Source organism: Eurypyga helias, unplaced genomic scaffold (genome assembly GCF_000690775.1).
Source record: "Eurypyga helias isolate BGI_N326 unplaced genomic scaffold, ASM69077v1 scaffold4822, whole genome shotgun sequence".
Lineage (NCBI taxonomy): Eukaryota > Metazoa > Chordata > Aves > Eurypygiformes > Eurypygidae > Eurypyga > Eurypyga helias.
Window position 1 is genome coordinate 29,449 of NW_010236512.1, and position 16,674 is coordinate 46,122.

Consider the following 16,674-nt stretch of genomic DNA (forward strand, 5'->3'; position numbering starts at 1 on the left):
CAAGGTTGCTGAACCTCAGTGCTGCTAATCCCTGTGGCCTCTTCTCTGCTGGCTCTCAAACCAGGGAGCAGCATCTGAGAGCACAGCCCTCATTCTGCTTACCCCTTCGCCTTTGTGCTTCCACTTCTCCAGTCAAGTAAAATTCTGTTTTTCCAGACTCCTGTTTAATAGGAGGCTTAAGGCTGTGAGTGCAATCTCCAAGTCCACTCCGCTGACCCAGAGGTGGGATAAGAAAGGGCCAAAGAAATTATTCAGAAAGTTTGCAGCTCTCTCTGAAAGAGATAAATGATGCACGTGTGAAGTGCAGTGGGGGCTTCCTTGTCTGACATGAGCAAAACATCCTTACTTGGTGGTCTATCAGTCTGCTCAGGTGACAGGCATTCTCTCCTTCTATACTGTACTGTGTTTGCTCCTCCAGGTGAAACTAGTGGATGGCTCTGGTGCTCCAATCGCCAATGAAATCGTGAGGATTTCTTTACAAGGCCAGGAAAACAACTACACAACAAATGAAGAGGGCAGGGCACGGTTTGCCCTGAACACTTCCATGTTGCACTTCGATTCTGTTGGAATTAGGGTGAGTCCTGCAGGCAGAGGAGGTGAAGAAGTGACCCACGGCTGGAAGTGGACCCCTGAAGTTTCTACTATATAAGCAAAAGCACTTAGCTTCTTGTTCCTGGTTGTGCCAACCTTGACATCAGTGTGGTGGAAATAGTCATATAACAAACCTGGTTGCTGTGTCACAATTGCACTTAGCTTCTAAGTACTTGATTTCTGCTTGGCAGAAATACAAGGAACATCAAGAGATCATAATAGTCCATTGTGCTCCAAAGGACCACCAGCCCTACCTAGACAAATCTGTTTCAAGGGTGGGTCTAACTCCCATGCTGGAGTGCCACTAGTGCTTCACTGTCTTTTCAATTAAATGATTTCCCAAGTGTCGCACCTAAATATCTTCGTGGTCAGTTAAGGCAATCTGCATCTCTCAGGGTTTTATTTAGCATTCTGAGTTTCTCAGCTGTCCCCCCCTTTTTTTGTTTTCCTGCCATAAAGAAAAAAGAGTATGAACCATTCACAAAAATTCTCTTCCTGGTGTAGATTTTTTTATCTGGGAAAAAAATAAGGGCTGATGAGCATCCTTTTGTTAGTGGAAAATTCAATATATGTGTAATATGCACATTTTTTAATATCTCACACTGGAATAGGATAGATTGTCTAGAATTGTATTGGCTGCTCTCCCTACGATTCTCTTGTCACAGCTTAAAATAATTAAAAATCATCCAGAAGTTGCCACTAGGTGATTCCAGTTTTCAGAATTTTGCAGGGTAAAGGAAAGACAAGAATTCCCACATATAGTGAGAAAGATAAGGAAATATAGGCATGTGAGGTACAAGAAATGATGAAGCAGCACCCTTCTAAATGTTAAATATCTTCCCCTTGCTCTCATTTTTAGGAAGACCTGAACTCCCTCCGCTCCTAAACTTCTATTCAATTTAAGTTTTGAATTCTCAGGTGGAGAATTTTCCTCCTTTTCCACAGCATCCTTAGCTTGATCTTAGCACTAGTAATCTCTGAAATGAACAGCACCACCCCTTCTTGAGCCCAAATACTGAGAAGAAAAATGAAAATCAACTTCTCTTTAAACAAACAGGATATTAGAGAGGGCAAGGCATTAGGATAAATAGCCCTTGAGGTGATACTGACAGTAAACAAACAACTGATATTATTCAGCTTGTTTGAGACAAACTCCAGCTGCTCTGGGATTGAGATCATTCCCAATGATATGTTAAGGATCCACCACCCTGTCTTGCCTCTACCAAACTTTTGGTTTGGTTTGGTTTGGTTTGGTTTGGTTTGGTTTGGTTTGGTTTGGTTTGGTTTTGTAGACCACTTTGTTGCTTAAATACTAAAGATACCAAATCTTTCATACTAGGCCATGAATTTTGGCTCCAGTTCAGCCACCTGCGTGGAGGATCTATGTGTGTATGTTCTTTTCCAGGCAACTCATAAAGTGCAACCCTACTGCTATGACCGTTCCTGGGTTGTTCCACACTATGAAAGCGACTATCTCCAACTCAAGCGCTTTTACTCTCCTAGTAAGAGCTTTCTCAAAATCGAGCCCAAGTCTGAGACACTAAGCTGTGGCTCCTCCGCAGAGGTCCAGGTGCACTATATCCTTACTCCAGAGGCCATAGGAGAGCAAAAGAAAGTCGTCTTTTACTACCTGGTAAGCTTGCAGCTGCTGTATGGTGGGGTGACACTGGTAATTGTAGGGGGGGCTGGACGTGGAAATTGTGGAAATTGTGGTTTGTGACAGCAGGCTCTAAACACTTTCCCATCATTCTTCATATGTTCTTTTTCCCACAAAAAAGGAAGGTTTGCATTAGGAGCAGAAGAGGAAGCATGTCCCAGTGCTCCCTGGGTGAGCACTGGGATTCTGCTACAGGGAGCCAGAGAGCAGCTGAGCAAGGTGCCAGCAGCAGACATACAGCTCAGTTGCTGTGCTCTCAGTGTCCCCTCTTTAAGGTCTGGCTTATGCATAACCTCAATCACAGCAGGGTTTCTCCTTCCATTCAGGTGATGGCCAAGGGAATCATTAAGCAAGCAGGCACCCACATTCTGGATTTCAACCAGGAAAGTGGTGAGTTTCTCTCCCCTACCAAATTGTCGCTGTCCTGGGAGGCTAGGCAACGGTGGCAGACATACAGGCTGTTTCCACAGAAGTTCAGGGATCCACAGCTCTCTGTCCCCACAGTTATGGGAAGAGTTTGAGCTTTCTTTTCTCTGCCTTTATTTAGGCTTTGCACAGATTTGCTCTAATCCCCTGTGCCAGGTGTCTTTCTTCTGACACTGCATTTCTGGGGCTCCAGTTCTTGTAGGAGACACAGACTGATGGTCTGTTTTAAGAAGCTGAACCAAAATTCAAGCATGCTTATGCACTGGTCGAAAACCAGGACTCAGAATACGCCTTTTCCATCAGAAAGTGAGACTTATGCATCTCTGTGAGCATCAATTCATCCCACTTGGAGGCCTGGAGTTTCATCATAGCTAGGATGAAGTTCAGCATAAAGTCAAACCTAGAATTTTGGCTGCTCCAAGAGCAGGTTCCCTGTACCTTGGGCTTGTTCAGCCTGGAGAAGAGGAGGCTCCGAGGAGACCTCATTGCAGCTTTCCAGTACCTGAAGGGCCTACAAGGGTGCTGGGAGAGGACTTTTTACAAGGGCCTGTAGTGATAGGACAAGGGGTAATGGGTACAAATTGAAATCAGGGAGGTTTAGATTAGATATGAGGAAGAAATTCTTCCCAGAGAGGGTGGTGAGGCACTGGGACAGGTTGCCCAGAGAAGCTGTGGATGCCTCATCCCTGGAAGTGTTCAAGGCCAGGCTGGATGAGGCTTGGAGCAACCTGGTCTAGTGGAAGGTGTCCCTGCCCATGGCAGGGGGGTTGGACTAGATGATCTTTAAGGTCCCTTCCAACCCAAACCATTCTGTGATTCTACCTTAACTTTTTGCCCTTGTTTTGTTTGCTAGCCAACGGGGTCTTCTTGCTACAGCTGCCTGTAGAAGCTGATATTGCTCCAGTGGCCCAAGTGCTTGTCTATACCACTGTCCCCAGCAGGGAGGTGATCGCTGATTCAACCAAGTTCAATGTAGAAAAGTGTTTCAACAATAAGGTAAGTGTCCACTTCTTGAGGGAACAGCCATCAATCTGCAGTGTGGTCAAGCTCATTCATTTAGATTTAGCCTGGTTAAATTAATTTATTTAGATTTACTAAAACTGGACAAGCCACCTATCAATTTTTCTAGGTAACTTCACGGCTTACTGGTTTGTGCTACCTTGCAGATTAGCTGTTGGAAAAAAGGGGTTAGCAGGGACTACACTGATAAAACCCCTCTTAGCAACTAGTCACAGCCACTGATCTTACAGATGGTCCTGTGTAAAAAAAGGGAGGCCAAACGTCTTATGCTATAGTGCAACTCATCTATTTCATTCCTATTCCCACAAACTTATTCCAGCAATGAGGAAGCTGCTTGTGTGGTCACGGAGCAAAAAATAAAACACACACAAACCAAATCCAGTAAGTTAAGCTAATACTTGTCATATCTTTCAACTGCCATACATCTCATCCTGTCGTTTTAATTTCTGTTGTATGTAAATGGAAATAAACCTTGCCCAAACCTGCCGAGCAATGCTCAGTGGTGCTTCAGCAGCAATGGCAAGACTGAAGGAGTGCAGAAAAATAAAGCCTTCTTTCTATGAGCAAGTGGACCTCGATTCTCTTATAGCCCCGCACATTCCTTATGCAGAAGAGCAGATTGATGTATGAGCAGTTCTAAGAAGAAAATAACCTCAAAAATGCCTGTCGGGACTTCAGAATAGTAGACAGGACACTGTGAAAGGCAGTCCCTTGTCCTGCTAAAACCCAAGCTAAATGGGTTCTTAAGACTTGTGTCACTGTAGGAGCTTGGTCACCTGCATTTGGTTCATATATTAAAGGTCATTCTAGGCACTGCATTAAGGACTAGGTGCAAGCCAAGTGCCAAGAGATTTACGTGCTTAGGTACTATTTCCTCTCTGAAAGCATCCTGTTGTCGGTCCAGATAGGACAGACTTTGGGCTTTCTGTATGCTAGACAGTTTTTCTAGTAGCAGGCTTGGTACAGCCCTTGTTCTGACATTTCCTGAGGAATATTGCTTTTGCAGTCTCATGATTAGAGTCTACCCTGGGAGAAGTGGGATGTGTCACTAGAAGGCACGCTGTGGTCTGGCTGGGACATGAGGGAGGCTGCAAGCTGATGCTGCCTTGCCAGGGAACATGTTTACTCTGAGGATGCTTTGATCATTTCCTGTTATCAGAGGGTTTGTGCTGCTGAGGAGAGGGAAGTCTTATGCAGGTTATCCATCTTATTACAAAGTCATGTGAGATGGTGATGAAAACAACTTAGGCTAGCAAGAACTTGCAAGACAGAGGTTGATAGTTGGTTGTTAGAGTTGTGAGTTAGGGTTTGGGGAAGGCATACAAATCTGGCAGGCCTCAACCAGCAGGCCAGTTCTTCAGAATCATTACCAGCCAGTAGATATTGCAATTTTGCTCCAGGGCATCGCTGCTTCTCATGTTACCAAAGAATCTGCCAGGCATGGTCTTCTCTCCACATACAGTATCTGGGTGCAATACAGAGACTGGACCTGATTCAAGACCATGCCCAGCTGCCTGAACAGATCTAGCCACTATATGGGATTATCCCATCATGTTCACAGAGGCCATAAAACCCAAAACTGCCTTGAAAGTTTTATAAGCAATTGTGATGCTTGAAGTTGCCAAGAACTGTGCTGACTCCTGTGGCACTGCAGGAAGGATATCCAGCTCTAGAGTAGCACAGAGGGAGAGTGTGTGCATATGTGGGCTTTGTAAGGTTGAAACTGATGCACTCAACTGGAGGGAAAACCCTGCAAGGGTAGGGTACCTGTGACATAGCTTTTCCTGTGGCTACAGGTGGATTTGAGCTTCTCTCCTTCTGAAGGCCTGCCTTCTTCCGATGCTCACTTGCTGTTCAGAGCCTCCCCGAACTCCCTCTGCGCTGTCCGTGCTGTGGACAAGAGTGTTCTCCTCATGAAACCTGAAGCTGACCTGTCATCCAGCTCCGTAAGTGCTCAGTCAGTGGAGCAACTCGAACCCTGGTCAGAGCAACTGATGATGGGGTGAAAACAGTGAACAGTCCCTCTTGTTAGTGCTGACACAGGAAAGCTGCCCTGTGCTGTTTCTTGCCTTTCTTCAGTGGGAAAAAATAGGAGAACTGGGCAGCAGTTCTTAAGGGTTTTGTGCAACTGTAGGGATGGCAATTAGGAAGATCTTTTAAGGCGACTGCTTCTCTTGGCCAAATCCAAACACTGTTGAATTTCGTAATGATTTTTCAGTTATTCTCTCCAGTCATGGATTAGTATTCTTGGACTAGCGTCTGGAAGTGTCAATGAACACTTTTTTTTTTTAACTCCCCTCATGGCAAGCAACAAATAACAATCCCTTAGAAGAGTCAAAGGACTGCAGATGGGCTGGCCAATGTCATTTTTCATGTATTTCAGCCACAGTAACCAGAGTAACATGCTGTCCATAGAGAAGAGGCAGTATTTCCAAATTTGGATCCCTTTGACTCCTAAATTCCCATTGCTCCCACCACAGGGAGCACCATGGCAATGTAGATGTATGTGTGGGTGATGTGACTGTTAACAGTGCTTGCATACAACTCCCTCAGTTGTGTTTTGTGACAGTGTACACTGAAAATGCCAAATACCCTGGCTTGCTCTGCCTAGGTATATAGCTTGCTGCCAGTGAAGGAATTGCATGACTATCACTATGGACCAGATACGCTCTCGGAGGAGCCCCTGGAGAATTGTGTCCCCTTGAAGAAGATAGTTTTGAATGGGATTACCTATTCTCCAGTAGTGGAGACAAATGAAGAGGACACTTACAGCATCCTGAAGGTATAGCCCTCTTGCATGGTTAGGGAGTAGAGTGGGAGAAGGGCTGAGAATGCTTAAGCCTTCTGTGGCATGATGAAACATAACAAGGGAAGAGTTTGTGAATTTGAATGATCTGACACTAATTTTTACTCAGGGGCAACTTCAGTGAGTCATAAGCTTCACCTGTATTGCTAGCTTTGCTCCCAGCTTGGTGGAAAAGGGATCAGTCTCAAAGTTTTCCTCTCACAGGAAAAGCTTTGAGGTTGACTTGAAATGAGGTTCTAACAAGAGGTAAACAATCCTGTACCATAACAGTTACCTCAAATAAATCAATACAGCCTTGAGCTGCATCACAGCCACAGACATTTCCTTCCAGAGAGAAAACTATATTTACTCCCTGGCTCATCCTGACCCCTAGGCTGGAATTGGACTGGAACCAATGCCCTAGAAACAAAGGAGATCTATACTTTGGTCTCTTTGAGCCATCCAGGCAGCCAGACCTGGGGTCGGGGGGTTCAGCTCCAGGTCCAATCCCCAGACAGTAACAGCTTCTCCTTTTCAGGCAGTGAAATACCAATATCAGGTTTGCTCTGTAAATCTCAATAGGAATCTGTATCAAAAAGTCATGTTGGATTTCTCTCCCATAGGAAATGGGTTTAAAGATTTTCACAAATACCAAGGTGAGGAAACCTTGGTACTGCAGCACGGAGCATTACGTCCCTGAAGCAGCCCGCCTTGTATCACCTTCAGTCGGGGCTGGAGCATCTATACATGCAATGAGGGCAAGCGGTAAAGGAACTGGGTCTGGTTATCACCTCTGTTCTGAACAGAGATCGTGTCTGTATTTTGGGGTGAATACTCAAAACAAGAGCTGGGATTGTGGACTGAACCCTTGGAAGTAGTACTGAAATAGTGGGTTCACAGATGTCAGCTTCTGCATGAGTGTGGGACATCTCTCTTTTGCTGGGTTGTGAAGGTCTACAGACAAGCTTTGATAACTCCACTCTTTGAGTCAGTGGAACCAGGTAGTTTTCAAAAATTCTGACATAGCAGAGGATATTCTGCTGCTTAATTATCCGTTCACTAGGCTTTTGCATTAGAATTTTTTTCCTAGATATCACTTAAGGGGTCTCCAATATCTTCTTCAGCCTGCCCTCATTGACTCACTCAGTGTTAGGCACTTTCAGTGACAAGTTGGTAGATTTTGGAGGCTTAGAATGGTAAGATGCAAGTGGCAGAAATCAAGTCTGAAATGGACCCATCTTATTTCTGAAGTATTTTACACTGTAGCTGTTTGGGCAACAGAATTGGCCACATCACCCTTCATTCTCATATGAAGGGAAATATCATAGACAATCATCTAAACTCTTCTAGCTGGATAACTGATTCAGAGAGTTTTCCCTTGGCACAAGAACCTGTGCTGTTGTACACGTCCAGTTTTAAGAAAATTCCAACTTCTGACACAAGTTGCTAAGGTGCAGGATAGAGGCTCTTTAATTATTGTAAACTGGAATAGAAGCAGTAAGAAGACTGAAATATCATGATAGATAAATGCAAGCAAGCCACCTGTCGCTCTTACCAGGAGCTATGTGATACAGCTCTGACAGCATCTTTCACTCGTGCCCTGAGACCTCCTCAGACCCTGGAGGTGCCCATGGCACAGATAGTGTGGGCGCTTGCTACCTACACAATTTTTATCTACATGTAGCCATTAATTTAGACAAAGTAAAGATGACCAAAACTAGCATTTAGCTAAGAAATTTTCTTCTTTATAAGTTTGGGTGTATTTCTGTTTGTAAAAGCCAAACAAACCAAGTCCTACCCACCCTATCTTTGTTTCCCAGTTGTTCAAAACCAAAGTAAAACAAAGGTGTATTTTTTACCAAATTTCATCCCAAACTCAGAATATTTTCTTGGGAATAATTTTTGCATGTGAAAATTTTATTTTAGTCAAAAAGTCTATTTTTACCCCTCCCAAATTCCAACTGCATGCTTCAGTTTGATCACCTTCAGCTTAGTTCTTGAGGAGACTATAGATTTGGCAGGGAGATGCTTTTCTGCATCACAATGACCCTACAAAAACCACTGCAACAGAGGGATGTACCATTGCTGGCTGGCCTGATAAATGGAGAAGGAGGTCATGTTAAGACTGTACCTGAAAGGGAAAAGGCTGCTTGCACAGAAAGTCATAAACAGCTCTTTGCACTAACATCCTTGTTTTAACCTTGTGAAGTGCCACCTCACAAACTTTGGGTTCACTGGAGACCAGTGGGAAATATTGGAATGCTAGCTCTCGCTAATAAGCTCTGATTCTGAACCTTCACTGCTGTGGGTACCTGTGCTTACTACAGCCACAGCAAACATCTGCTGCCAGCACAGCTTCTGACAGCCACACAGAGTGCCGCTTTCTCGGACCGAAGCATGATGCTGATGTTGATTTTGCTTGTTTGGAACTATCAGTAGCTGATTTTTGTCTCATCATATTCAGGCATTCAGGATAATAGACGTTATAACATGTTAAGCACTCCTGAAGAACTGACAGAGACAGTCCGAAAGTATTTTCCAGAAACTTGGATTTGGAGTTTAGTATCTATAAGGTGAGAACCTTGGGCTAGTTTCTTCCTTTTTAATAAAAGTGGGTTATAAGGTGAAAACACAAATACCCATGCTTGCCAAGTATTTTCAATGCAAAAAGTCCTTCATTGTTTGCAGACATCTCTTGTCAATCCTCTGAGATGGAATTGCCTTCAGCCATGGTTAGGTTTGTCCGAGGAGTGGTGGTGGATCTGGAAGAAGATGTGGGGTGACCCTACAGTAACAAACATACTAAGCCCAAAGTTCACATAGGCAGCACTGTTCTGAAGGCTGAAGGGGGTACAGATAGTCACCAAAATGCCATAAAAGTAATACTTCTGTCCTTGTTGTCTGTGCTTCACCAGCTCTGAGGGGAATGCTGATCTAGATGTGACCATCCCTGACACCATCACCGAGTGGAAAGCCAATGCATTCTGCACGTCAGCAGAGAGGGGCTTTGGCCTGTCCCCGACAGTGTCCCTCAGAGCCTTCCAGCCCTTCTTTGTAGAGCTCACCATGCCCTACTCCGTAGTGCGTGGTGAGTCCTTCACACTGAAAGCCACCGTTTTCAACTACCTCACCGCCTGCATCAGGGTAAGGAAGGTTTAAGTCCTGCTCTGTACTTGTGTACCTTTCCGTACACCTCCTGTCTTCACCTAGCCTTCTTATCTCTGAGCAGCCCTAGACCCTTCACCCCTGAGGTTTTTACATTATTCCTCCTAACGCAGAACCTACAAGTCCACTCGCTGCTCCTTTGCTACTGAAGAATTAGCTATTGCTATGGCTTCCTAGCTCCCTGTCTCTCACGATCACCCTTCCCTGACTGCACCTCTCTCTACAACTGGCAGGTCAGTGTGACTCTGGCTCAGTCTAATTTCCTGGCTACTCCGGTGAAAAAGGAAGAAGAATCTCATTGTCTCTGTGAAAATGGGAGGAAAACTGTGGCTTGGCTGGTGACTCCCAAATCTCTAGGTAAATGCCTCAGAGTGCTGAAAACTGCAGGGGGGGTTTCTCTGGGCTGTTCTGCCCATTCAGTATTGGGTGTTAAAGCAACAGCGTTTCCTAGGAAGCACTGCAGCTGTCTGTCTGTCTCATCTGGGGTTACTTAAGAGGCAAAGCTTAGTGGACTCCCAGTGTCCACAGCCACGTCTGGCACCACATGCGATACTAAGCCTTACAGCCCTTGGACAACACCTCCTGAAAGCAGAGATGCCGCTGGCCAGCAGGGATGCTCTGTCAGCACCATCCCTCCCTGAGATTAGATGGTTACCCCATGGGTCCTTCACACTTGTTTCTGTGTGCTGTGGTAGCGACTCTGGTGTGCATGCTGGGTAGCAGTGTGCTGGACAGCAGTGGGGCTGGTGAGTCCCACCACTGTGGTGTCCCAGGTTCTGGAAAACAGGCACCAAAATAAAGTCACTTTTCAATGGCAGTGCAGCTCATCTGCTCCAGGATGGCTTCTGATACAAATAGCTATGTTCTTGCGGGAAAGAAGCAGGGCCCAGGTGTCATAGGAAATCCCTATCCATGGGCCTGCAGGTTGAAACTGGAAGTGGCAGTGACTTCCATCACCTGGCACTGCCCAGCAGGGCTGGCTGACCCCTGCTTTCTCCAGGGCAGGTGGAGTTCTCGGTGAGCACTGAGGCCCTGAAGAACCAGCAGCCCTGCGGGAACGCCATCGTGGAGACCCCTGAGAAAGGGCGGAAGGACACGGTCATCAGACAGCTGCTGGTGGAGGTATGTGGTCTGTGGGAAGGGGAGGACTGAGCTTTCTCACAGGCTAGAGCCTATGTCGTGATGCGACTGGACAGGGTGCTAGATAATGTCATTTAGGCCCCCTTTCCCATAAATATTGGACCAGTTGAACTTTCAAGGTCCCTTCCAACCTGGGCCAGTCTATGATTCCATGAGATCACTCTGCAGCATGGTGACACGGTGGCCTTACATCATCTTTATACTTTGGCCGAACTGCATAAAGACTACAACTTAATAACACAGTGTAATAACAGAGTGTCTCCCAAACTCTTAAATTCTCCTACCCCCTACTGTGGCAGGACTCTTACTCTGACCCATCCTGCCCTTTATCTCCTACCTGTCACCTATTTCAATACACTGTCTTTACACAGGCTGCCTCAATGCCAGCTGAGTGGCCAAGCAAATGGCCTCTTAAGCTGAATGTTAGGCAGTTCTGGTTTGCTGCTGTAGTCTGGCACCAGGATGAATGTGGAGGAGTCATAAGCACCTGTGGGAATTCGAAGGAATGTGACTTTGTAAAGAAGTCCCCTCAAAACTCCATATAATATAAAAGTCCATGAAAACATGCTAAAATTTTACAGCTTATCTATTTCTTGTGTCAAGAAGAGTCAATGATGCTATGTAGTATAGAAGGAAATGCTATGTGGCAGTATTGCATATCCTTTACAGGAAAATGCTAGTTTATTATACTGGGTGTGGTAATCTGGCAGGTAGAATCTATGTTCTTCCCTTTTCTATCATAAAAACCCTAACGCTTGCCTAATGTGTTGTATGGTATCAGTAGTGTCACCACATATTACAGTGCACAACATCTTCCCCTTGCATTATCAACGACACTTTTTTTTTCCCCTAAAGCATCTGCAGCATTATGATAAATAGCACTGCAGACAGCTCTTCAGGACAGCCCTCCAGAGCTACTCTGAGCTTTTGCTAACAAAAGCACTTGCTGTAATGCTGCAGTCCTTTTGTTAGAAAGATGTTGTGTCTCTTGCTGCATATAATAGTTACAGGTTGTGCTGCAGTGTTCTCCCTCCCCTTTTTCTGTCCTTCCTCCATGTACACCAATCACTTAGGATCATGTTTCTTTAACTTGCTTAAAATATTTCAGAGCTCTGTATTTCAGTGAGTGTTTGTGACTGCCTCTACTACTCCAGTTCTCACTCATTTTTCTTTTCTAGTATCGCTCTGTCCTTCTTAAGGATTCCTCTGTCCATCCTTATTTCCTGTCTCTCTAACTTCTCACCTCTCTTGTTTTCCTTCATCCCATCCAAGCCTGAAGGAGTTGAGAAGGAAACAACCCAGAACTCTGTGCTCTGTGTAAAAGGTAAAGTTCTCTCTCTCCACCCTCTCAGTTTGTTCCTGTGTGGTTTGATGGGTGGGATGTGCCTGGAGGAGGACCATAGCAGTGCATCTATCATATTCCAGACAGATAGGCTGATACTTTTAGGTAGTCAAAACATACCTCATCAGTTGGGAGTCTGACACCTAAGACAGCAGAAAGCCATAGAGAATGGATCAACTTGCCTAAGCATCAAGGTATGAGCTAGGACAGATTTAGCATGACTGTCAAAACAAAGTTTGCATCTTTGTTCTCCTGTGTGCTGACACTGGACTTAGAAGTGCTGTCTTCTGGTTTCTAGTGCACCAAGGAAAAAGCTGTAAACGTGTGATCTACAGTGCCTAACAGTGGCTAGGGGTGGTTTCATGTGCAGGTTGCCTTATAGTCAGGGAAAAACAAAGTGGCTGAAGTCAGGGCATTTCTAATAAGAAATGTTCCTGATGTCCCACTGAGGCCCCCTCCATTTTCCTTTTCTTGGTGCTCATTCAAGCTGTTTGGGTCTTCTTTCTCTCTCAGGAGTGCCTGTGAAAGAGAAGTTTTCCCTGATGCTCCCCTCAAACGTGGTAGAAGACTCAGGCAGAGCGTATTTCTCAGTGCTGGGTGAGTGAGCACCCCGGGAGAAAGAATCACGTGCTGTTTCTGCCCCTCTCTGCTGGTGTCGTATCTCACAGCTTTTTCTCCTGGTTTCCAGGACACCCTACTCCTGCCTTCCATCCCTTCTGTCTCAAGCAATTTTCCTTCCATTTGTGCTCTTCCTTTTCCCCTTTCTTGCAAGTCCTTTTTGTTCAGGGTTCTTCTCCAGTGCCTTAAACTATCTCTCATTTTCCTCTTTTCCTCTGCTGTTCTGTGTCTCATTCCAGGATCATTATCAATCCAGATTTTCTTTTGTTCTTCTCTGTCATATTCTGCTTCTCTCGTTCAGTAGCTCCCTCTGATGCTGACAGCCAGCCCCGAGATTAACAAAACCCTCTTTTAACCCTCTATTAACAAATAACCCGCTGGTATCTCCTACTCCCCAGGTGACATCATGGGCACTGCCATGCAGAACCTGCACCAGCTCCTCCAGATGCCGTTTGGCTGTGGGGAGCAGAACATGGTCCTGTTTGCACCCAACATCTACGTCCTGGACTATCTGAACAAGACAGGGCAGCTGAGTGAGGAGATCAAATCCAAGGCCATCGGATACTTAGTGAGCGGTGAGCTGGGACTTGGCTTTTGCTTCTGCTTTGACTTTTTTCCAGATGCGGCCTGGGGTGGTTCGGCCCAATGTTGGCCAGATGTGTAAAGACAGCTTCTCTCATGCACAGACGGTCTCTGCTGTATGTCTTAAAAGGCCCGTCATTGCTTTTTCCTTTATTATTTTCTGTTGCTTAAGCATCAGGGTGCCTGATCATTGTGCCCACTTTTCTCTACCTCCCAATTGTGTTGCAATGCAGTGCACAGTTGTCAGGGGACCTGCTTCTGGGACTTGTCCATTGTCATTAATATGTTGTGCCTTCCTTCTGAAGAAAGGCAGGTGTTGCTTCTCCTCATGCAGTACAAGCAGTGCATGGAGATGGGGATGTATCAGTACTTCTTATTGGCTAGGATAGGACTGACCTACTCCTCTCTCCTTTGCTTTTGCCAGTACAGCTGTTTTTCTGATCCCCCATCCCTCAACAGACTTTCTCTGCCATCTGAATTCACTTTAACTCTCCATTGCAGGTTATCAGAGGCAGCTGAACTTCAAGCACCCAGATGGCTCTTACAGTACCTTTGGACCACGTTATGGCCAAGTGGGGAACACCTGGTGAGATTTCAATGTCCCCTGTGCCTCCCCTGTATGCTCCCGCTTTCTCAGCTACACATTTATAACAAACGATGCATGACAGTAAATAGGAAATGCTGTTGTAGGCCAGCAGGGTTTCCAGAGCTGGGGTGGTACCAGTGCTGCCTTCTACTTGATGAAATAGGCCGCAACAGCCAGTTATGTAGCTGAAGCTCATCCTCCCACCAGCAGCTCTGAGGACCATAACAGACAAAAAGGAAATGGAGATAAGTTGTGGAAGAAGGGAGCAGGGATTTCACATCCTGACTGAGAAAGGCTGAAGAGTTGTAATGACATCTCTTCTAGAGTAGCATCTGCTGAGGAGGCATCTGGGAAAGGTGTTTCCATATATGTGGAAAGGATGATAATTGAAGAGCAGTGCTGTATGGGGGTTTTTGTCAAGAGTGTGTGTTACTAAGCTAAGACAGCCTGGAGGAATGTGTGTGTTGCCAGTGTGACTGACTGCAAAGCTTTGAGTTGCTGCAGCATATCATTGCCATGAGTTTTTAACTTTAGGTAAGGTTCAGAACGGATGATTTCATCACCTTCAGTTTGCTTTAATTTCTGAAACGGTACTTGGCTCTTGACAGCATGTTGGCTTCTCGCCACGTGCCTGCTTTTTTTCCGTAACTGCTTGTAAACTCTAGCAAAATTTTTTTTAACATATTCTTTACTTTGACTCTCTAGGGAGTTCTGCAAAACACGAGGCATGGATTTCTAGTGCAAGAGTCCTGCCAGCAGACCATTAGCAGGCAGGGATATAATTATTCTTATATATATATGTAATTTTGAGTATTATGTAACGCAGATGTTGAGCTAATTGGCATGCTATTCACTACTTTTTCCAAGGAGATGTGTTTAGCTACAGATCAGTGATCACTGTCCTTCAAACAGCAGCTTCAACACAAAGGGATCGCAAGGGTTTATGAGCCAGGAGAGGCTCAAGACATCAAGTTTTTTGACAGATTTTTTGAGGTGAAGATATAATATACATGTTGTCTGAATAATAGGCCTGTAGTTGCCCAGGCCTTCTTGCTTTTTTCCAGAGAGTTGATGTTCACATGGGCTCGGTCACCTGAGATGGACAACAGGCCCTTCACTGTTCTTTCTCCTTTACAGGCTCACAGCCTTTGTCCTCAAGTCCTTTGCCCAGGCCCGGCCTCACATCTTCATAGATGAAAAGCACATCCAGGATTCTTTGGTCTGGCTGTCCTACAAACAGAAGGAGAACGGCTGTTTCCACAGTTCTGGGACACTCCTGAACAACGCCATGAAGGTAACATACCTGCGTGGCTGTTTTTTTTGTAAGGCTATAACTTGGCCATAAGTCAGATGGGTCCAGTTGAGCTTCTTGATCATACAGGCAGATAGGAAATTGCCATGCCAATGGCAAGAATTAGGGAGCCAAAAGCCATTCTGTATCATCGCCACAATAGAAAGGAGAATGAAGGCTGCCTGGACTTTACAAGTGGTACTGATACTTATACATCAGCTGGAAAAGGAAGGAGGCAAGATAATAGTCTACAATAAACTATTCCCACAGTAAGGGGAGAAAAGGCTGAAGATAACAAGCTCGGTGGGGAAAACATCTACCTTTCTGTTTCCCTGCAGGGTGGAGTGGACAACGAGGTCTCACTGACAGCCTACATCACTATTGCACTGCTGGAGATTCCTCTGCCTGTAACCGTACGTGGCTGCACCCCAATTTGAGACACTTATGTTGTCTCAGTCTATGATGACACAGTACTGCCCAAAATTTGCTCCAGATTGGAAAAAGGACTTGGATGTTGAGCCCTGTGATATAAGACTTCTCTGTTCTCAATTTTGGCATTTCTGGAACATTGTACCATATTTGTTCCAGGACCCCACTCTGGCAGACCTTGCAACAGAGTTCAGTGGAATGATGTGTCATAAGTAAGGCAAACCACTAATTTCTCCCTACCCTTCTAATCACTGGTTATCTCTCCCCAGCACTCAGTGGTGCGTAACGCTCTGTTCTGCCTGGAAACAGCAGCAAATGAGAAAGAAAACCACGTGTACACCAAGGCACTGATGGCATACGCCTTCGCCCTGGCAGGGAAGGAGGAGAAGCGGAAGGCATTGCTTGGCTCACTTGAAAAGGAAGCTGTGAAAAAGGGTGAGTGCTCCCGGTGCACCATCTCTGGCTATGAAGGAAATATCCTCAGCACCTTTTGCCTTTTCAACCTGCAGGTGACTATCAAGCTCACAGTCGTTGGGGCATTTTGCCTCACAGAGCTGGTCACTGCACAACCCCGCCATCTCTGCTCTCCAAGGGAAGTAGTGCCAGCCTGGTGCTCTGCTGGGGCTCAAGCCCATAAGTGCCTCCATGAATCCGGAGTCCAGGCCAATGTGGTATCCAGGCCTGAGGACTGAGCCTCAGCAGCATCAGACGAGTTGCAGCAAGCAAAGACTTGCCTACTCACAGAGCTGGTCACTGCACAACCCCGCCATCTCTGCTCTCCAAGGGAAGTAGTGCCAGCCTGGTGCTCTGCTGGGGCTCAAGCCCATAAGTGCCTCCATGAATCCGGAGTCCAGGCCAATGTGGTATCCAGGCCTGAGGACTGAGCCTCAGCAGCATCAGACGAGTTGCAGCAAGCAAAGACTTGCCTAACCCTTCCCATTTCATCCTCCAGGAGAAATGCACTGTGGAGGCTCCGTCCCCTGAAGTGGAGCGACAGCAGATCAACAACTGCCATTCAATAAGTACTTGCTACTAACAACTG

At 45.8% G+C, this 16,674-nt stretch overlaps 1 protein-coding gene across 1 annotated transcript in view; it reads left to right on the top strand.

Annotated features, from left to right (window-relative positions):
- A2M (alpha-2-macroglobulin) overlaps window positions 1–16,141 on the top strand; it is a gene marked incomplete at its 3' end in the record, with an annotated part of 24,873 nt that extends 8,732 nt beyond the window's left edge. Inside the window, exons 11-28 of the mRNA XM_010147110.1 lie at window positions 419–574; window positions 1,997–2,224; window positions 2,575–2,638; window positions 3,528–3,670; window positions 5,491–5,640; window positions 6,306–6,476; window positions 7,103–7,244; window positions 8,944–9,052; window positions 9,395–9,623; window positions 9,878–10,001; window positions 10,645–10,766; window positions 12,057–12,108; window positions 12,640–12,723; window positions 13,143–13,319; window positions 13,828–13,912; window positions 15,050–15,206; window positions 15,542–15,616; window positions 15,902–16,141. Of these exons, the coding sequence (XP_010145412.1) occupies window positions 419–574; window positions 1,997–2,224; window positions 2,575–2,638; window positions 3,528–3,670; window positions 5,491–5,640; window positions 6,306–6,476; window positions 7,103–7,244; window positions 8,944–9,052; window positions 9,395–9,623; window positions 9,878–10,001; window positions 10,645–10,766; window positions 12,057–12,108; window positions 12,640–12,723; window positions 13,143–13,319; window positions 13,828–13,912; window positions 15,050–15,206; window positions 15,542–15,616; window positions 15,902–16,141 (2,508 nt within the window). The remainder of the gene's footprint in view (window positions 1–418; window positions 575–1,996; window positions 2,225–2,574; window positions 2,639–3,527; window positions 3,671–5,490; window positions 5,641–6,305; window positions 6,477–7,102; window positions 7,245–8,943; window positions 9,053–9,394; window positions 9,624–9,877; window positions 10,002–10,644; window positions 10,767–12,056; window positions 12,109–12,639; window positions 12,724–13,142; window positions 13,320–13,827; window positions 13,913–15,049; window positions 15,207–15,541; window positions 15,617–15,901) is intronic.
- Window positions 16,142–16,674: the final 533 nt, after the last annotated feature.